Source organism: Rhipicephalus microplus, chromosome X (assembly GCF_043290135.1).
Source record: "Rhipicephalus microplus isolate Deutch F79 chromosome X, USDA_Rmic, whole genome shotgun sequence".
In the NCBI taxonomy this organism is placed as follows: domain Eukaryota; kingdom Metazoa; phylum Arthropoda; class Arachnida; order Ixodida; family Ixodidae; genus Rhipicephalus; species Rhipicephalus microplus.
Window position 1 is genome coordinate 331496889 of NC_134710.1, and position 22455 is coordinate 331519343.

A 22455-nucleotide genomic window follows, 5' to 3' on the forward strand; every position below is an offset into this window, starting at 1 on the left:
ATGAATATATTACTTTAATAGTAATTCATGGCAAAACCTTGCGTGTTGTGTCATTTGTTTGTGTGTGTGTGTGTGCGTGCGTGTGTGTGTGTGCGTGCGTGTGTGTGTGCGTGTGTGTGTGCATGCGTGCGTGCGTGCGTGCGTGCGTGCGTGTGTGTGTGTGTGTGTGTGTGTGTGTGTGTGTGTGTGTGTGTGTGTGTGCGTGTGCGTGTGCGTGTGTGTGTGTGTGTGTGTGTGTGTGTGTGTGTGTGTGTGTGTGTGTGTGTGTGTGTGTGTGTGTGTGTGTGTGTGTGACCACGTGTCTGCATATATGTGCGAGTGAACGTGAATACAAACTAGTTGGGAGTCCGGCGCCCATATTTGTGTTTTTTGATCATTTGTTCCCGTGCTTTTTGAACCGTTCATAACTGTGAACCCCCACAAACTCGCCCAAATGTCAGTGCAACCTGTGAAGCCGGCCATGAGCAACGCTGCTGCATGCTTCGCATCCCATCAGGGTTCTCTTCGGGGAGATGGTCCGAGTTTTTTTAAGCATATACGTGACTGAAAGAGCGCGCAACGCTTGACGTATGAACTCAACGTATTGAAATGATCTTTTGAGCGGTCCTAACAGTGCCTTGGGTAAGCGTGCATTGGGCTTGAGTACCTGCACTCTCTATGTAATCATTACTCGACCTAAAATTTAGTTTACTGCCCGGCAGCGAAAGCAATAGCGCGAAATTCCTGAACCTCGCTTTTCGAAAAGTATCTAGTTCAGCGCAATCCAGAATTTCACTGTTGCTCGGGAGAGCCTCTGGCCGCGAAATCTCTTGGCAGTAGGGGTCACTGCGCTTTGCATAGAAAATGCGGCCATTCTCGGGAAGTGTGCATTACTCGATGGGCGCTGCGGCTAGGTGAAGTACGAGTAAAACTGCGAGTCGACATTCATTTGACAAGGCGTGGCAGTAAGAAGTGCACTTCACCATCACAAACTTACACGAACAACTTCCGAAGCAATTTAATAAACACTTGAGCCATGAACGAACGACTGCGGGGCACTGTGGCACCTCAGAGTCACCCTAAATAATAAATCACTGTGGTGGAAACAACAGTACACTTTCGAGAATAAACGTACCGGCGTATATTCGCAGCCAGTTCAGGATTTCAGTTGCTAGCTGCTGCGGGTCTTGGCTCAAGACGTCGACGGACTGCTTGGTCATATTGTACAGAAGCTCGATTTCCCAGTCCAGGAGCTGTTGGAAGGACGGGAGACGAGAAACAACAAAGCACCTTTATTATCGCAAGGTTTTTAATAATTACATGTTTTTTCTACGCAGCATGAAATAATAACGCCAACTACTTTTAGCAATAGCCAATGGCTATTAGCAAATAACAGGTCTAACTGCACGGTGCAGTTAGACCGATTATTTTCTCTTTCCTTTCCTCTTCTTTTTCAAAGAACAGGAAAGTTTGCGGTATGTAAGATTACACGTGAAACATGGAGTAGCTTTCTTAAGAAAGTTTATTTGAATTTCAGCGACACATATGCAGCGGCTTGTGGATTAGATTTGTTTGCTAGTTGACTTACGACCCTTTTATTCCTTTGTGCGTGACTCTATTATATAGTTTATGAGGTCGCTGTCTTTCAACCTTGAAGCTTTCAAAGCTACGCCGTGAAAGCGACTTCTAGAACACGCAGATGGATGCACAATGAGCTGGCGAAGATCGCTCAACAACGTCCTTAGCCTCCACATTGCCGTCATAAGTATTCATCGGCATTTAGATAACACCGTTGTCACAGATATTCACAATAAATTCAATTCGCCGTCACAGACCTTACGGTGCTAGGATTCTGACCAGAAAGTTGTGGTTTAAATCCAGAGCACGGCAGCGGGGTTTCACGAAAGCGCACTGCTATTCCCCGCGAGATCGAGCTACAGGTGGCAGCACCATCACCACGTTATCGCGGATAGGCGGTCGCGAATCCAAATGTGCACAACAGTGCTTCGCTGCGAGCGAGCCTTGAGCTGATTGTTGGCGGTGTGTGTTCACTGCTGCCTAATAGTGATATGTACGCCCTCAATTGCCACGTTTATTCACGATGCCGGCCTAACACTCTAATGACGTGTGAGAGAAGCGCAGTCAGCCAATGAAGGGGGGGGGGGGGGGTATAGTTTTCAGCGACTGTCGGGAGTTCTCGCACTTTGTTCGATGTTCTTTTTTTATTTTTTACGCCTTTGGTTTGTGTTTACTTATAGTACTGTAGCAACGCTGTTGAGTGACTGACCCGAATAAGTATATACGTCTTGATCAAGCAGCAAAAAAAAAACAATAAAAACAGTGCATGAATGAGTTCAAATTGAACTATGGGCACTCTGCTGATCTGTTTGCAAGAATACGTATCCAATTTTTAAATCATTCACAAAGTGTAGCACAGCTAATACATTTAGTCTGCCAAGCAGTGGTGACGACAACGCATTAGCGTCGTGGGAATATTTCAGAAGCGCTTTCACTGATAGACCGCCTGAAGAGATGGTAGCAGAGTTCAGCACTAATGTTTATTTCTTCGATTACTTGCGGGACAATGACGCACCTATGATGTTCGCATACATAGGAACACGTTGTGGGTAGCAGACGACGCAAGGAGCCGTCTACACTACGTGGTTTCGCGCACTCGCCGCTAAGTGCCTATACTTAGTTCCATCTCGAGGCCAACGGAACCCCGTTTAATGTGAAATTTCAGCACACCTTAAAAAACACAGGAAGCGGACACAATTTTTCGGAGCCCTCCACTACGGGGGCCTCAATCATATTGTGGTATTCGGCCCGTAAAAGCACAGAAATCGTAAACGGGTGGTGGGCAAACCTGAGAAACAAGAAACCTTGTCAATGCGCAAAGGGTTTGGACCTCAAATTATGTCACGCCAGCTGTGTTATTAGGCGTTACATCCTAGCCAAAGAAAAAAAAAGTAGTGGGGCTTATGGGCGAATGGTCTCGGTGCGAAGCGTCGAGGGAATCGTTTCAGAACGAAGCAGACACACAAATTTTGTTGGTGCAGCGCATGTCTCAGCATTTTTTTTTTTGTACCATCAGGTGATGTCTGGTTGCATCTTATGTAGGTAGACATTTTCTAGGTCAGGGAACTGCGATTTGAGGTGGTCACAATATTGATGCGATTAGAGAGACAGTGCATGTGCGGACCTGTATTTGAGTGGCGAGAGACGTAAAAAGTGAACGCATCAAATTAACCCCGAGAAAAGCAGGCATGGAGTATTTGTCTATGTCAACCCAAATGCGCTATTTATTGCGTGTATTGTTAGTGATGAAAACGTTCTTACATTAGCACGAAAGTTTGAGTGTCACCCTAGAAACTCAGGTATCCACTTTTAACGGTCGCACTGCGTTCCAGCCCGTGATACTGCGCAAAATACTCTATCACGAGACCCCAGTGGCGTTGTGATATTAGTGCACAAAAATAGGAACAAAAAACGATATTTTTATCCGCACATGTCAACAACAAACAACCGTACAATTTGAAACAACTGGCCTGTTTCATGAAATTGACTCTTTACCTACGAGCATCCCCCCCCCCCCCCTCAATGACAAGTATCTGCTTTGACGCTTTTGAAAAAAAAAACATGTTTACGCCTTGCGTTTGGTTGTAGGAATTGGTAAAGCACGCGCGCTATGTGAAAGAGTGCGGCGAGACAACAGCAAAGCGAATACTTACTTGTGCGCGAACAATTTCCAAGACACTCTTCACGTAGCTGATGGAAGCTCCTCTAATAGCCGAAAGTAGGAATTCAAAATTACACACTGCGTCTTGATTCAGTCGTTTAGAATCACCTGTAAGGTAAAGAGAAAAAAAAGCAAATAGTAGTTTGAACAACAATCGTAGGAACAACATAATGAAATACAAAAGTGTGACGGCACCACCGTCATATGAACAGGATTCAGCGGGGTACGTTGCCATAACACCTATTATGCCCGAGAAGTTCAATACTGAATGGATCTACCCTTTAATGCAGGTAACAAGTTAGTGTTATAATTACGTGACACTGTTCAGTGAAGTTACAAATTCTCAGCATTACTGATATCTTTCTTGCTCCGGCTCGGTAATAATTTTACAGTTTATTTAATTTGCCGTAAGCTGATTAGCCCAATCAAAACTTTTGCACTTTATCATAACACTTCAAACGCGAACCAGCATGTTGAAATGTGAAATGAACAATGAAAAACGAACAACAACAACAACAACGACGACGACGACGACTACAACGACAACGACAACAAAAACAACAACAACAACAATAACAGCAGCAGCAACAGCAACAACAACGAATGAACGTCTTTTCTTGAGCAAACCTGTGCTTACCACTATGAAAAAGATGCTGCCAAAGCTCGTCTACTTCACGAAGAAGATCGGACCAATCTTCTTTCCTTTTCGATTTGCTTGTATCATCAAAAGCGGGTCCCTGCGCAAAACACAGGAGTCTGCTCTTGTACGCGCTTCAGATTGGTGCAACTATAGTTAATAGAAGATAGATGTAAATGTAATTATACTACTTTTGTTACAACAAAATTCAACCGTTTTATCACAACGTCTTCTATATTAAGTGGTAGACTACCCTTCGGAGATAACCCATTATCAACTGCTCTTGACTCACCAAGTTCAGTGACTTCTCAGGCAGACGACGAAGCATATTTTTTTTTGGGGGGGGGGGTATTTTCGATCCACTTGGAACATGAATTTCAATGCCACCACCGTAAATTCTCCACGCTTTTTACTGCAGGGATACTTTTTCTTCTAAGTGACTTGAGTTTTACATTTGTCATCGTTATAGTTCATTCGAGCTTTGCAACGACGTAAACGGCTGTTCATATACCAAGTAGGACCAAATTAACAGTGACCTCTTCAATAACGTACAAAGAAACCAGTCGGCATTAAATGGTCGTAGCAAAGCGGCATAAGGACTGGTAAATGTGCCTCGTATGTCATTTTATAAGGACGCCTGCAGAAGATCGTACACAACAATGCAGATTGAGCAAGAACTCCTGCTTAGGTGTCTATTTTGTTCTTGATATTTTAGCATCATTATCATCATCATCAGCCTGACTACGCCCACTGCAGGGCAAAGACTTCTACCATGATTCACCAATCAACCCGGTCTTGTGATTTCCATTGTCACGTTATACCCGCGAACTTCTTAATTTTATTGGTCCACCTGACTTGGTGATGAGGTATTCATTTTGCCCCTAAAACTTCTTCACCGTTAATTATTGAAAGAAATTGAGAGATAGTGGCGAAAAAAATTATTCGGCATTAAACAACCCGAGGATAATATACTTGTGATGGTAATGCTGGCAAGGTCAGTGAACAACCGAGAAGCATTGAAATAAACAACATGTTAGGGTTTCTCCACAGACAGCGTGATTAAAATACGATGATTGATTGATTTGTGGGGTTTAACGTCCCAAAACCACCATATGATTATGAGAGACGCCGTAGTGGAGGGCTCCGGAAATTTCGACCACCTGGGGTTCTTTAACGTGCGCCCAAATCTGAGCACACGGGCCTACAACAATTCCGCCTCCATCGAAAATGCAGCCGCCGCAGCCGGGAATCGAACCCGCCACCTGCGGGTCAGCAGCCGAGTACCTTAGCCACTAGACCACCGCGGCGGGGCCTAAAATACGATGAAGAATTATCGCAAGTATGTGTGGAAAGTGAGCTAACGCTAAAGTTACAACATTTATTTAACGTACGTTGCTTCTCAGCAGAGTATCAAAGTATGTACTACTGTGGTCGTCAAATGAAACCCGCACAGCTGCAGGCATTTAATGGTCGGTATACTGACAATTGCGAGCATTCGCATTGGCAGCACTGCACAATTGCATGCCCGTCCACGGAGATAACAAGACAGTGTGCGCTAAGACATTTCGACTGCTTGCCGCTGTACGGGTTTCCTCTGACGCCGGCAGTGCGCACCGCTTACAAGTTTGCCGCTTTTGTTACGTAACAATTAACACCAAATAAAAGGCTAAAGACATTGTGGCCGGTGTGTAGTGGCTACTGAGTGTGTGGGGGGGAAGAGGAAAAATGATGTGGCAATACTTTGATGGTCCACCCTCTGTTGAAACGACTTATGAGATCAGAATTTTGAAATGGCTCGTACTGCATTTGCGATTCTCTGCAATTTGTGTGAGCACAGAAGTGATGATGGAAATGGTTGTTTGCTGTGGAACAATGGCTGTTTTCTCGACGCGGACTTAGCTTTTCGGCCGCCAGTGCCTGTACATGGAATGGCAAAGATGTGAAAGTTGATGAGAAAATACAAACTCTAATCACGCACCCCTCCCCCTCTGTCCCTCCCCACCTTTTATGTCGACATGTTTGTGAGCGTCTTATGACAATAAAAGAGAACTTTTCTTTTGCATGCACTGAATTTGCTGCAAATTCCAGTATTTAAATGAAAGGGGTACAAGTAAGATTGCACCGAGACCGCAAGTTTTATCGTCGTCTCTGCGACAAATTTGGTTGTCGTGAGGACTTCTATACACCTCAGTCGAAATGGAAAAGATAGACGCATTAGCATAATTACTGACCTTTTCCTCCTTCTGCATCAGGAAGCCCAGGTGAAATGCGTTAGCCAGTTCAGCATGGCAAGCGATTGCCTCAGTGCGGTCGGACAGGTAGCGTTGTCTTACGTAAGTGCCTATGCAGCGGTGACTCCACTGCAGGTATGACCGGCAGTCTACGTACGATTCCTTCAGTAGCACCCCTGCACACAGGTGATCCATTTAGCATCATTTGTACAGGTATTTACTACTGAAACTAAACAGTGAATCGGAGCAACGTTAAATAAATTAGAGAAATATGGCTATAGCCGTAATAAACCACATTCTGAATGAGCCACAACCATTCGTGTCTGACATTGCGTAATTCATATTTGAACTTCACAAAGTCCGTTAACTTACTTAGGCGGGTCTGTTAAATGGGCAAAAGGGCTCAACACATGCAGTTGAAGTCATTTGGAGACATCGAAGTGGCGGAGACATCCTGCGGTGAATTGCGCTTTAATAAAAGCTGTCCCTCTTTTTTTTTTCTTGGCGCATGCTTGGACTCACGCATGCATTAACACACATGTAGGCACAGCACGCGTACATCTAGCCATGCGTCCACTCACATTTTCAGTTAACAACCCAGGAAGTTGAAGCACCGCTCTCTTTACCATAAAATACTCACATTAGGTTACTGCGTAACCTCCCACCGTCTTTTCTGCATGCAGATGCACCCGACCTCCTCATTGAATATGAAAGCTGTGGCTGCCGGGTTGCCTTCAGCGGAACGATAGAGCTCTCGAGAGGCAAAGTGTCAAGGAATAGAAAACAAAATATAGCATGGTAGCACACTGCTGGCTGAATATTATCGACGCCTCTCCGACATCACACGAATTATGTGCTTAGGATGTCGAAAAGGAAGGCCCGTAGCTCATACATCTTAACATGCATGATTGTAGGTCATCAATTTCATTCGTTTTTTTCAATCTAGAACACATCTTGCTGTGTAAGAGTGAGCTCACACAACGAAAAGAAATAACAGATCGCGCATGCTTTCAGATTTCAGTCATCTTTACGATGTATTCACTTAGTGGCTTGTATCGGACCAGATCGAATGCGCCTGGGGGGGGGGACGAAATTAAAAGATACATCGCGGTGAATAATCACTGAAATCTGTAATCTTCTTACGCGAAACACCTTAGAACGGGGAAGCCTCAAATAATCCCGACCGTTCGTCATTATGTAAAGGACACCTAAACCGTGCTATGCAAGCACTCATCTGGATGCAGCCGCCACGAACGTTTTCAACACTGAACACCTCGTAGTGAGTCACCAAGGTGGTTACGAAGTGACGTGAGAGCGGAAAGAGATTCAAATAGGAGAGACGTTGAGCAGAGCCCCAACGCAATCCAAACTTCATTTCCATCTATGATCAAAATAAATAAAAGAGGCTGTCAGAAAACCTGTTCCTGCGTAAGCGTACCAGGTTTAAAGCCAAAGTGAAATAAATGAATAGGGATTTTCAATTATACTGAAGGTGCTGATTTAGATAAGGAAGCCAATTAGAAAAGGAACACGTGGGCAAAAGTAACGCATTGGTCTCCGAAGGGCTCAGGGCTCAACGAGCACAAATATTGAGCAGGCGTTTAATGATTGACACGTGAGACGTGGCTCAAACATGTCCAGGAAGAAATTATATGATAATAAGATATGAGAAGGAAGAAACGAAGGAAAGAAGAGAGAGGAGGTGGAAGAACGAGAGGATGAAAGTGAGATAGAGAAGAGGATGAAAAAAAAGACAAAGGGCAAGAGTAAAAAGAAAGTGAACTACTGCTTTGCGCACGCAGGTTCATCCATAAGAGAGAGATACAGAACATGACAGGAAGTTCAAACAGAGCAGAGCCCCATCAAAAAGTTTCTTTAGTACAGTGCCGGGCCTATTCATCATTCATTATCTGTAGTTTTACGTTATACATTTTAGTTAGACACTGAACAAATCGTAGAGCAGCAACATTATACTGTGTTCTGAAGAATAAAAAAAGGGTGTCATATAATATTATTTGGTAGGAAGATGTAGAACTGCAATGGTGCAAAAAGTCGAAAGACTCCACACGAGGGTTCTTTCAATTGGCACGCGCAAGTGACAGTGTTCGAGAACTCAAGACCCACTTTATCTTCGTCGCACCAGTATTTTCACACCATCACACCTCTCTCGCTTTCTTCGTTTTCTATCTCTTTGTGCTGCGTGACACAACTCTAGGGGTAACCAGTCCGAAATTTTCCCACAGCTGCTGTCTACTGACGCACTGCGGGCGGTATAAGTGACAGGACGGCCATCACCGGTCGTGTCTGCATGGTTCCTCAGTCCTGCTTGGGCCATCCAATCGTGTAGGTTTGCCTGAAGACCTCTGCACCATTAGGAACCACAGAGCGCCTTGCCCAAAGCTATTAGCATGACATTTTATTCCCATGTTATCATCTGCTCGACCGGCAAGTGAAATTCTGCCTCCATTTTTGAGCAGTACCACACAGATCACCAGAGACCGCCACTCCCCTTGAGTGCTATACAGCACCAAAGAACAAAAAAAAAACGCTCTTTTCGCGCCGTATAGAGATATTTGGACGTATGTTCTCAGTGACGTCAATAGCAACCGTTATAGTGTCAGCCAATACTCGTGCTAATGTTAGACACAACTATGTAGCATTATGTCCTTCAGTCACTGTTGTTAACTGAGGTATTGCGCTTCCAGGACGAGACAGAGATGAAGACACAACACATACACAGCGTTAAGTGTTATGTGTTAAATGTGTTATGTGTCTTCTTCTCTGTCCCGTCCTGGATGCGCTATACCACAGATACTATGGATAACTAGCAAGGACATCGTGCAACCTTAGTCAACTGTTGTTAAATACGCTTACGGAAACATTCACTTACTTATAACAATGTCACTGCTTCGCAACGCTCGGGATGTTTATTTACAAAGCTTTATACACAGATCACTAATTCTGTTTTATTATAACAGCCAAATATTTTTGAATATGAAACTGTAGGGGGTCTACCTCACAACCTTTTTTTTTAATGTAGACTTCTCAGAACCTTCTTTCTAAATATACACAGAAATCACCCTGACTGTAACGTAAACGTACGTATCAACGTCCGGATATTCATCTCCGAATTACCCTCGGATGCTCGCTCGGGTTAGAGACGTTTCACGTAATTGCAGGGTGCGTATTCCCTGCTACTGCACACTGCGATGAGATGGCGTCCTCCACGATGAAACTCCCCCCCCTCCCCCCTTTCCTGAAGTTTACCGGTCCTTCATAAGGCGAGTCCGCCTATCACGACCAAGACCAGATCTCCGCGGGTCCCAAAGTGAAAGCCTTGGAAGGTGATTTGACCTCGTTTAGCACTCGAATTCGTGTGTAGCGAAGAAAATCAATTCCCAGTGTCACATAGAAGCAACCTAGTACGGGCTGTATTTAGGTACCATTATCTCACGGACGCAGTGAACTGGTAGTCTTTCTTTTATTGAAGGCAAGAAAAAAAGGGGCTACAAAAATTGAAGGACCGTGCTAAAAGCAGCCTATGTAAGACGAAACGTTGTGGCGAAATTCGTTCTCCTCGCTCTTTATAAGAGGCCAGAAGAGCCAGTTTCACGGTATCATTGGCCAGAGGCCAAGGCCTTCTCTAGCGACCCAGTATAAACTTCTGGTTGCCCCGAAAATGCTCTTGATACTGTTACCGCAATCACCAAAGAATCCACATCTAAAGTGAGCCAAAAAATTTCCTTCTAAGCATGATGCACCAAACTTACAAACCTATCGCGCAGCCTTTTCTTTTTCTTTACTTTTTTTCTTCGCGAGGTTTCTCGTACGTAGGAAGCACTAAAATGTTTCTTTAAGGCTGGAGAGACAATGTGACGGCACCAAAACAAGGAGGAAAGTGAAGGGTCACAAGCAAATACTTTTAACTTCCCGCTGAAGTTACAAAGGAATCCTTGTTTAATGTTTGCACTGATAAAAATGAGCCGATAAGCGCACTCAAAGCCGCTATCCAAGGGCTTTACGTGCAGCGAGGCTTGAGCAGTATCTTACGGCAGCTCGCGAAATCACATTATGATAAGAAGGCAACGATATAACTACACTAAGAAGAAAAATCAGAATAAAAACAAAAAAGAATAAAAAAAACCGATACAAGTTTTTTAGCGCAGCCTTACGGGTTACGCCATAACGACTCCCGGCATAATGGTTTTGCTGCCTCCTCTGCCGAGATAGCCTCCCGTTTCTCGTTATCACCTTCAAAATGCTGCTTCTTTTGTGCGTTTTGCTCTAATGGAAGGGACATGGGGGTATTGGTAGGGTGTAGGGCCGCCGGAGTGCGCCGCACTAGCTTTCGTGCCAATGGGCAAAAGGTGGTTCGCGGGCGTTGTTTTTCATTTTGTTTTCATTTTTTCCCGATCCTGGGAATGTGACTCTAGAGGGCCCAGGCGAGCAGGTCCGCTTGTTGAGCCCGATCAGAGTTCTGTGGCGCTACACCACTTGGCGCTGCCGCCCCTCTTCTTTTCTGGCGTTATCTTTCACAGCGCCAATCGATGGCCCGTTAGAACGCAGCAGATTTGGAGACAAAGCGAGGGTTGCCGTACTCTCGGCGTTCTCTCGTTCGAGCGCTCGCGGATAGTTATATATCGAAGGCCCATTTTCCGAAGCAAGCGGTGTATACATCCCGGCTTGCTTTTCTGAGCGATGACAATGCCGGCGGGAGAGTGCTTATATAGCTTCTGATGTCACGGTCATTGAACACAGCATAGAGCGTACGCAGGCGGGGCTCAGTGCGCGTTTTCTTTCGTGGTTTGTAAGACCTAATGTGGGGTGTTTAGGAAGAAACAATGGGTTAGCCTGAAGGAACGGACGAACTTGCGACATCACATGGGCTCTGTACGCCATGCACGTCTTTATACTCAAGCGAAGAATCCAGGATGGAGCTGGCGGTTTCAAAATATTATTAACTGAAGACAGTATACCTGCGCATCTCGTACGTTTAATTTTAATTTTAATTCAACTTCTTTTACTCTTTAATTAGGATGCACACACAAATTTTAACAGCAACCATTAACCAGTGCCGATTTGTCCGGTGAACGATTCTGATAACACTGAAAGGTGAGAGAACTAGTACCAAAAGACAGAAAGACAGAGAAATTGAGAGAAAAATTACAGAAAGAAAATGAAAGAGAGAAGTTCTTGGCAAAAAAATTCTCGACGAGGTGGGATTCGAAGAGGCGAATTCACTACCCAAATAGGTGTATCTTGTGGGAAGACGTGAGGCATTTGCTTTCTCACATATTTTAATTAGCATCGCTCTAACATGGACAACCATAGACGCTGTCGTTCTTGCCAGCGTCGTTTTCTCTCGCGCAAGGCTGGAACGTGTTCTTGTTCTTGTTGGCCTTCTCTTGTGGCTCGTGTGGGAGATTAGCCAAGAACTGAGTTGTCTTATTCAATTGTAGAGTATAGGAGGTTGTAAAATAGAAATGTTACAAATTTTAAAACAATGGGCGGAACCCATTGTGGACCTTATGCTCTTTCATAATTTAACGCAATTAGTCAAACAACCCACGCGCATTCAGAAAGACAAGAGCTCACTCTTGGATCTCTTTATTGCTAGCCAGAGTATTGCAAGTCGAAACGTTGATGTACAAGTAATGGAAGGAATTTCAGATCATAAAATGGTTTTCTTGTCGATCCCTGGAAATCGTATCATCAAAACAGAGAAATACCGACGGTCGGTTCCAGTTTTTTCACGTGCTCAAGATGTGGACATTATTGACGCTCTAGACATGTCGTTTCCAACATTCTGTTCCCTTTACGAGTCAAATGATTGCTCTGTCGAAGACTTGTGGCACTTTTTTAAATCACTTGTTTTGTCGTGCATTGAACAATTTGTGCCCTTCAGAGAAATTTTCAGCCATAGGGTTAATCCATGGCTTACAAGAGAAATAGTGCTTATGGGACGAAAGACAAAAAAAATTAAGAAAACAGCATCGCAAGTCTCCATCACTAGCTAACAGTGAAAAACTTGTGTCAATGCGCAAACGCCTTCAAGAAAGCATTAAAAAGGCTAAAGAATTTTACCACAAAGTAACTATGAAAAATTTTCTTCTCTCGTCTCCTGAAAAATTTTGGCGCTATTTTTCCCCAAATAAGAAGTCAATTTCTAACATTGTAGTTAACGGGGAAACCGTCACTGACCGACTCACCATTGCAACGTCTTTTAACGACTTCTTCTGTTCAGTATTCACGAAAGATGACACAATTACACCTTCAGTCAACCAGTTCGAGAACATTCCCCCAATAAGCAACATTTCGATATCCCAGGAAGGTGTCCTTTCTCTTTTGCTTCAAATTGATCGTAAAAAAACACCCGGAATAGACTGTATTGATAACCAATTCTTGGTGAGGTACGCTGAATGGAGCTCACATTATCTGCATCTTATATTTAACAAATCCTTATCCCAATCTAAGATCCCAGAAGACTGGAAATACGGTAAAATTACGCCTATACCTAAATCAAACACTCCACATTTGGTTACTTCATATAGACCTATCACCCTCTTGTGTACAAGTGCAAAAATATTGGAACATATTATGTTCAAGCACTTATCAACATTTCTAGAAGAAAACAAACTTATTGACCCCAGGCAACACGGCTTCCGAAAAGGTCTATCTACCGTAACACAACTATTAGAAACAGTACATGAACTCGCCAAAACCCTTGACAGGCAAGGTCAAACAGATATTATTTTTCTAGATTTTGAAAAAGCGTACGATCGCGTGTCGCACCAAAAGCTGCTCTTAAAACTTCAACCCATACTGAAGAACGATACACTTCTGTCATGGATAAAAAATTACTTAAATTTAAGACGACAATGTGTAACAATTGATGGTACGTGCTCTCCAGCAGAGACAGTTATATCCGGTATACCTCAAGGTTCGGTGCCTGGGCCACTTTTCTTTCTTGTGTTCATTAATGACATAGTACAGGATATACCAGTAAAAATTAGACTATTCGCAGATGACTGCGTCCTCTATCATGAAGTTCAAAGCCGCTGCGACCAAGTTCTTTTGAATTCTTCTTTAGCGAAAATACAAACTTGGTGTTCAACGTGGCAAATGAGTGTTAACAAGGCTAAAACGGTAGCCATGTCAATAACGCGTAAACAGCATCCCCTAAGCTTTCCATATTCCATAGATAATCACACTCTTTCCGTTGTAGAAAGGTACAAATATTTAGGCGTAATTATTACCTCGGACCTTAGATGGAATGAACATATTTCGTATATTACAAATAAAGCCATGCGTAAACTTGGATACCTTCGAAGGTCATTGCGAAAATCAACCAAGGAAATAAAGTTACTGGCTTACAAAACTTTCATTAGGCCCTCCCTCGAATTTGCATCAGTTATATGGGATCCGTACACAAAAAACAACATTGATAAACTAGAACTCGTTCAAAGGAAGGGCATCAGGTTTGTTCATAATTGCTATCGCTGGCAAGTATCTGTAACTTCAATCTTGGAAGAATCAGAGCTGGATACATTGCAAAAGAGACGTCAGCTTGAACGGCTCAAGTTTTTGTACTCCCTTTATCATGATAAGCTGGCAATAGACAAGAGTAATTTTATCGACCTGGTTGGTAAGCGCTCGACGCGATCACACCACACGAAAAAGATAAAGGATTTTAGCTGTAAAACAGACACATTCAAAAACTCCTTTTTTCCGAGAACAACGCGTGAATGGAATCGACTTCCATCCAATGTAATTGATTGTACTACACTAAATTCTTTTGCTAAAGCATTGTCAGATTATCTGTAATTTTTTCGGTATCTTGGTCGTCACTCCGCTTTCCTAGTATCGCGACTTCTGCAAACTGATATGTGATTGTGAAACAATAATGTTGTTCTGATGTTTTTTTTTTCTTTTTTTGTTGTTGATGTTGCGTGTGTCACATTGTAGCTCTGTTTTGTTTAGCGGTGCACCTCGGTCCAGATTTCTCCTGCTCTTTCCAGTCATGTCTTGTATATTATTAATAGTTTTTATCAGTGTAGGTCTGGCTTGGTACCAAACAAGTTGTTAAAAGTACCTGCTGTCACTTTGTTGATTGCGTAATTGTATATTTTTTGTTTTTATTTTGTTCCCGCTCATTGTTGCGGTTGTTTTGTGGACGTATTTGCGTATGTTCTCGCATTCTTTTATTTGTTCTGCCCGCTCCTGCCAAAGGCCTTTTTTAAAGGCTGGCAGTAAATCTGAAAATAAAATAAATAAAATATTATGATGCCCATGAGAATGAGCCAACTATAAATTGTTTTTATTAGTAATAAATACTAAGTTAGATGGAAAACCCAACTTTAAAAAAAAACAAGAAAACTATGCATATGTCGACACAGAAGGATAACAACATAGATTAGTTTGTTGCATGGTTTCATTCAGATAATTCCGCACAACCACGCAAGCTTTCACACTGCAAAACCCAGAAATAGAGGCTCCAAAAGACAGAATGACGGGCGTGGATAAATTCATTCCAATAGCACGGAAAGGCCTTTCTAACTTGGATCTACAAGCTGTTGTAAATCACCTACAAGTCAAAAAGAAATGATCCATATTTTATAGCTCTCCACCGGAAGCGCACATTGGAGAAACAGCCCGACCAGACTTGAGTTTGTATAAACTTAATTTTGGCACCCGACAGAGCAGCTTCGTAATTGAGACTTCTAGTTTATGTGTGTCACAAAACGATCCACCCAGGGACATAATAGGTGATGATATTCCGGGGAGATTGTGAGTGATGGACCTGCAAAGCCTTCCATAATGGTACACCTGCGAAATCGCCCAGAAGTTATATATAAACAGGGGGTGAAAACCACGGTGAAATCGGCCCACGTATTGATGACTGCGCAAAAGAATCAGCCATTTCAGTTATGAGCACACCTCTATGACCCTAAAGAACGTGGAGACTAGCTGCGGTGTAACTTCGTCGTGTTCTTCGAGACGATGACGGCTGGCCATAATTTTATTGAGTCGGCTCGGCTATCCAAGTGTGACAGCAAAGCATAACATAGCCTTGTATTAGGTAGTATAGTATAGTAAAGTATAGATTAGTATAGTATAGTATAGTATAGTATAGTATAGTATAGTATAGTATAGTGTAGTATAGTATAGTATAGTAAGGCAAGCGATGGAATAGGGAAGTGAACGTTATAGGGGGAGAAATGTGAGGCTGAGGAGCAAGAAAATAAGGAGCTAACGTAGAGGTAATAGAGAAGAAGATAGGGAAGAGAGATAGAGAGAAAGAAATAAAACAAAAGAAGCGAGGAGTAGACAAAGAGAGAGAAGAAAGAAAGGCAAAAAAGGATATAAAGATCGAGGAAACAAGATTACTGAATAGATAAAAAACAGGAAGAAATCGAAAGAAAAAGAGACAAAAAAGACAAAAAAGAGAGACAAGAGCTAAAGAGGAAGAACGAGAGAAAGAAAAGAAGACAAAAACAAGTCGATACAAAGAAAGTCACCCGAGATTGCTAAATGGTCAGGTTAATTCGGCAGGCTGGCACAATCAAACAGTGAAAACAGAATTTGTTTCATATTTTACCCACTGTTTTTTGTTATTTATTTTATTATTCATTAGTCAACATTGTTCGAATTATCTACTAACTTTGAAACTATCAAGACTTGGCCGATCCCCCTGAGAGACATACTTTGTAAGGCTCAAACAAACAAACAAACAAACAAACAAACAAACAAAGGCTCCGCAGCTCCGCTGTTCCTTCAGGCTTCACATCACCAGTGCAACAAATAGGTTTTATAATTTTTTTCTTGTTTTTCTGAGAGAAAACTAGTCGGTCCATGTCAATGGCGGTGGTAAAATGTGTAAATCTCGACGTTTTTAACCTTTCGACGTCTTACTGGAAACATAGCCACGGATGGTATTGACACAACGGAATCAATGCGGAATTTTGGGGATTTTTAGCGCTCATGTGTGGATGAATTATCAGCTAGAGAGGCCTGCATGGGACGCCTGAAAACGGAGAGGCCGTGACTCAGCTTCAGTAAAGATTAAATCATTCGACACTAACAAAGTATATCCCAGACAAGACCTTCATACTTGCCTACTGTTTCTAAGCGCTCGCGCTGACTCTCCAAAAGCACATATTCATTCAGTAAGCCAGTTTAGCGCAGCAGCAGTGCGAACAGATTACATCAACATATGGTTACTGCATGACGCACATGAAGGCGCGCAAACACTCAGCGATTATTATTGTTCGGACTTTTGTTTATAGCTCGTTCAAACTGAGCATTCCAGCCGCCGAAAGGGTGACGAATTAAGTTCGGCGGCAGCGAGATATCTGCCAAAAGGGCGCTTCCCGCGCTGATCACTCTCGGACCAATTTTTCTGCGTCTGCCGCCGAATCGGCTCACCACAAACCAATGAGTGCCTTCGTCGAGGAATTTAAAAATGGCGACCAAGTCGGAGTCGCTTGTAATGTCACAGTGCACGTAACTGAATGTTGTAACCAAATAGAATTTACTCTGTGTATGTCCCGATGTCTTGGAAGAGAAAGCACTTGGCGTAACCGAGCTTGTCGCTGTCTTGGTGAACAAGACGACTGCTCCTAATGCTTTACGAGACAGCGGCTTGTCATCAAAGTATGTAGTACTGCTTCTGCCTGCTTAGTCGTCAGCACAGTCATTTGAAGCAGTGAAAGTGCCCGAAAGATCAAAGTCTACACGATCTGATTTCAATACATACTGGTGTGGCGTTGTCGGAATCTCGCGTCTATGAGCCGTGGCAACGGCATCCATCCCGTGTTCGCCCCGCGGTAGATGGTACATTCGGCAGTGCGGGGCGCGTCAAGTGCGAACGACGCTGCGCTTGGGAGGCAGAAGACCCCGCTCGCTGTATACAGCAATTTATTCAGTGTGAATTAGACATGGGGGTGGCGTTTCGAAACTGGATGTCGATTGTGTCGATGGTGGCGTCTACAAAACTTGATGCTGAACCATGCAGTCACTCGGTATCTTCAAAGGCGTTCGTACTTCAATCAATCTATAGGCGTTCATCGATGATTACTCCACCGAAGTTGCCAGGCCCAGATCCATTTGCTTTGATATACAGGATTTACTAGCTATCTTTAGCCACAGTTTAAAAATATATCCGACAGATTCTATGAGGACGCGACCCAAAGCACGTCGGTTACTGTTGCATGAAGTCACACTTTTTTTGTTTTCAATGTAATTGCCTAAAAAGGCGTGTTTAATCAACGAAATTTTCAAGCAGCAAAACTATCGAAAAATTCCATGGAAGAAGTTGTAGGGACGTTCGCAAAACATTTTATTCGGTGACTTTTAATTTATTCCCTGTTAATTATTTGTGCTTTTGTACTTATTGGCCGTGAAAGGAAAAAAAACGGAAAAACAACAACAAACACACGTGACAAAGCCGCTTGCGTGCCGGGATTGCGGTGTTCTCTAACTTACCGCGTATATCCGCCTCGGTGAATCAGAGGCTTAGGGGCTGACCTGAAGGTCGCGGGTTCGATTCCGTCTGCGGTGGTCGCATTGCGATGGAGGCAAGATGCATCTACTGCACGATGTGAGAACACGTTAAAGAATACGAGATGGTCAGAATTTCTGGATCTCTCCACTACGGCGTCTCTCATAATCATATCTTTTTTTTTTGAAACGTGAAACTCGTGAGATTATTAGTTCCTCGTACGAACGACATGCTTCGCTCGCGATGGTTCACATGACAGCGATAAGCAGGCACAGTGGTTATTGCTTGTGCTGCCGCTAGCAAAACGTGCGCCATCGCACAGCCACAACCATCGTCACTGTTTTGTCGAGGCGGCACACCTGGGCCAGAGCTACGGTCGTTTGCACCCGTAACGTCACGGAGCACCGCAATCACGGCGTGCAAAGGTGTGTAATTGGGTTTGTCACGTGGTACTTCTTACAACGCGTGTCTACTTATTATATGCCCATTCTACTTATTATATATGCGTTGTCCTACTCATTAAGATTCGTTGACTGTTATGCTTCTCACACGCTATATTGACATTATTACGACATATAAGATATCGTATTTTCTTTTATGAGGGTGTTGTTTGAAACGCGTCTTGTGTGTTTATTTATTATGTTGTATGTTCGATCCATTAGGAGCTATCGAATATAGCCGCCACCATATTTGTGCGGCAACATCTTCTTCACATCATGATAATAAAAAAAAATCTTTGCACATAGCCCGCGGTGATCACATGACCCATGCATTTAAATGCATCCATTTCCTCTTCTATAAAGCGGTCTTAAAGCGCTGTTCATGCCTCCTTATATTTACCCGAAGACTTTTACACCCTTTTGAATTGCAAACCGTCTTGTAAGACAGCTTGATTTAGCAAACATTTCCATAGACTGGTACGGCTGTCCACCTTGTGACCTGTATTTCTGTCTAAAATATCCTTGCAAATCGAGCTCTTATCAATCATAGGACACGGCATGGTTATTCAAAAATATAGGAGAGCCCAAATGCACCAGAAGCACACGCACCATTTCGCGTATAGTCGAATGGGCAAACAGTACAGCGTCCGTGCTCGTCGACAACCATTCTCTGAAACACAAGAATAACGGAGACTCGCGCTCTAACACCGGAAGTTCTTGAATAAAGAGCGCCCCGCTTTCGACACGCTTCATAAGGTGCGCGCGTGTACACACATCGTACCCTTGCCTCTCAGTCTTGTGCAGTTAGAATGGCGTGTGTGCGTGTGTGCGTAGCCGAGTCGGTTTTTCTTTCGATCGATCTCCGGTACGTGATGAACGGTTCGCATAGAAGTAGCGGGAGTGACGAAACATGTTCGGCGAGCAATTGTTGTGTTGCGACTGGCACTTCGGAGACTGCTATTGCTGCTCGCTGAAGAGAAAAGAAAAGGTCTAGTGGATCACATTCCTCTCCACGTTCATTGGTTTTTAAGTGTGAGAGCTTGCGCTGGAGAACCGAGGCGAGTTCCTGTTTGCGTGTCGCATTTCATCCTGCTTAACGGCTTTTTCGCACTCAGTGGCGGGGATTTTATACGCGAGCTTAGAACGCGCCTCATTGGACGGCTGGATGCCCGAGAGAGAAATGCAAAATCAAAGTGTCACGCGTGGACCTATTGCTGCACGAATGGCGCTTGCGCTCATCGTCTAAGCTGAGGCAGTACGCAGAGAAATACGAGAGGAATACGAAAAAAAAACATTTCACACACGACCTAATCTGAGCACGTGGAGGGCCCCGACGTGGTGACATGTTGAACATTCAGCTGTGAAAGAGCTGTCACTGCCTGCTTACTTAGAACTGTGGTTGCGAATCACGCAGGTTTATGCACTTTGATGGAACGACTATCGACGTAGCATGTGCTTCTCTGAGTAGAAGGTGCCACCCGCTTGACTTTAGAGTATGCGCAAGCGAACATTTTTGTTTTAAAAATATTTCGTTAACATAGATCAGCTTGAAATTTGGCATTTACTCAGTTGTACAAGCTGTTGGCAGCGTTGTAGAAGGTACGGACGCTCTCATGCAATCATGACAGCGCGCACTTCATCAGTGTGTTTGTTGGTTCCTACGCGCATGTCACGTCCATTGATTCGACAGGTGGCCCCGTCTTTGCGGAAGTAGGTGTGTTGTAGAAAGTAGCTTTTCATTTTTGCAGCAGATGGCGCTAGGTACCTCTTTCATCTGTATTGATAATTTTCTAACGGAAAGACCAGCGTTGCATTAAAACTGGCCCGACTTTTCCTATTTATTTTTTTCACTGGTCCCCCTATGAGTTCTTGTGCCGTCTAATTTTTTATTGATTTATTTGTGTATAAGAATGCTTACTTGAGTCACTGAAATAAGAAAGAAGGAATAATTAAATAAATAAACAAATCTCGAACTTTAGTTCGACTTCTGAACGGTTATCTTCTTGATTCCTTTGCATAAAAGAGTATCAACATCTTTAAGCTTAAACGTCTTGTTTCGCACCGCTCTTCCCGTCTCGCGAAACTAGCTCTATGGGTTTGAGCTGGCAGTGGTATAGGGAGGTAGGCACACAACGGGGTGACCAGTAGTCTCAGCGACGAAGTCCACATGATATCAGTCCCCGCTTGCGTGTACACTTGTCGACAAGCTTCATGAGCTCCGTCTTCACCATGTCGCTGCTACACGCAACACCTTTCGGAAAGCCAGGCTTGTATGTCCTTCTTAAGGCTACGCATGCACGCCACTTTTTTCTGCTTCATTGAATAATGTGGCGAGTTATCCATTATTATAACACTGCCAGGTGGTAGTAGCGGAAGCATGTCAGGGCCTTGCAACAAGAGATGCGAAGAGCAGTCCACAAACCAGATCGACATGATTCGTGCGTAGACTGGACAGTGCCGTCTATGCGCAGCCGACGACGCTTACAGACGGCGTTCACACACGTTTCGTCTGTGAAAAAAAAAATGTGGACTCTTATGATTCGCCTTCAAGTGTTGAACGCGATAGCGAATTCCGGCCCCTAGTGCGCCCTTCAACCGCCAAGTGCATACTTATAGTATGTTTTGTTACACACACACGCACACACTCACATCCTCACACAAACGCACGCGTGCACAAGCGCAACGTATCTATACTTATGGTACAGGTTTTGATCTATTTAACAACACATTTATAACAACTTCATGAAAATATTGTACAGTGACATAGTCACATGGTCCTGTATTTTAAACTGCTCGTATAGGCGTGACACTTGTACTCATAAATGGTCACATTTTGTCGTCCGTCTTGCGCTGTTTATCTGGTAATTGTTCGACTTGTTCTTCTGGAGACCTCTTCCGGCCAACCGAAACAAGCATCACCTTATAGTCGGTGAAATGGCAACTGCAGTACTTCACTGTTTTAATGGTGTCGTGAGAACGAAAAGCTAAATCTATGCAAGTGTCGTCGTTTGTTGAAATGGCATTTCCTTGAAGCGGCATGAAGAGTCTCACAATACCTCAAAAATGGCAGCACGTTAGTTAGCGTTTGCTGTTTGCTTGATGAACGACTTTGGAAAGGCATGATATCTTTACCGCTAGATAGACATAGTTGTCCGTATTTAGAGCTATTTGAAAGTGCTTGTGTGTTTTAGCAGCGATGGGTGCACTATCCCGGCCTTTTTCGACGTAATTTGTTGACCTCCCAAATGCGCCTACGAATCGCCGACTGGGCTCGTTTTCGTCATGACACTTGTCGAACAAAACGCGTTAAGGAGACTCCTTCCACTACATGACATTTATGTAGTGTTTCTTCCCGAATCAGCTGCAAGTAACATCGTGGCTTTGTGGTAGGACACCTGCTTGCCACGCGAGCGGCCCGGGGGCGATCCTCAATGGGACCGAAAAATTTATTTTTGTTTTATTTGCTTCTTTGTCGAGCTTATGCTAACGGACGATTTTTCTCTCACAACCAACGGTGCCGACGCCAACGGCGGAGTTTCTGCGACACGAGCTCTCTAACGCTATCACGTTAAAAATTGGCCTACCCTGGCATCGCTGCTCCGCTATTCGGCGCAGATACCAGCGGCTACTCTGAAAAATATGCGTTGCTTCTATGAGAACGGCATTTCGAGATCATTTGTGGAGCTTGAAGCCAAGATTTTTCAGCATCACCGGCATCGTCATCGTGGACGCGGCCGGTGGCGTCTCGCCTTCTTGAAAACGCTGCACCGCTTTAGCAATAGTTCGAATTTTGTCTCTTAAAAAAGCCATGGGCCACCCTTCGTGAAACGCTGGGGTCAAAATCGTCCACAATTTTTGTACGATCACGGCTTTTCACACAAGAACGCTTCTTTTGTGGAAGCCCTTTGCCAGCACCCTCAGTCTCTGTT

At 43.8% G+C, this 22455-nt stretch overlaps 1 protein-coding gene across 1 annotated transcript in view; it reads right to left on the reverse strand.

The window, feature by feature from the left end:
* LOC119161242 (protein qui-1-like) overlaps window positions 1-22455 on the reverse strand; it is a 132641-nt gene that overhangs the window by 81382 nt on the left and 28804 nt on the right. The window contains exons 8-11 of the mRNA XM_037413616.2: window positions 6587-6762; window positions 4356-4455; window positions 3711-3826; window positions 1115-1232 (exon numbers count right to left, since the gene is read on the reverse strand). Coding sequence (XP_037269513.2) covers window positions 1115-1232; window positions 3711-3826; window positions 4356-4455; window positions 6587-6762 — 510 coding nt within the window. The remainder of the gene's footprint in view (window positions 1-1114; window positions 1233-3710; window positions 3827-4355; window positions 4456-6586; window positions 6763-22455) is intronic.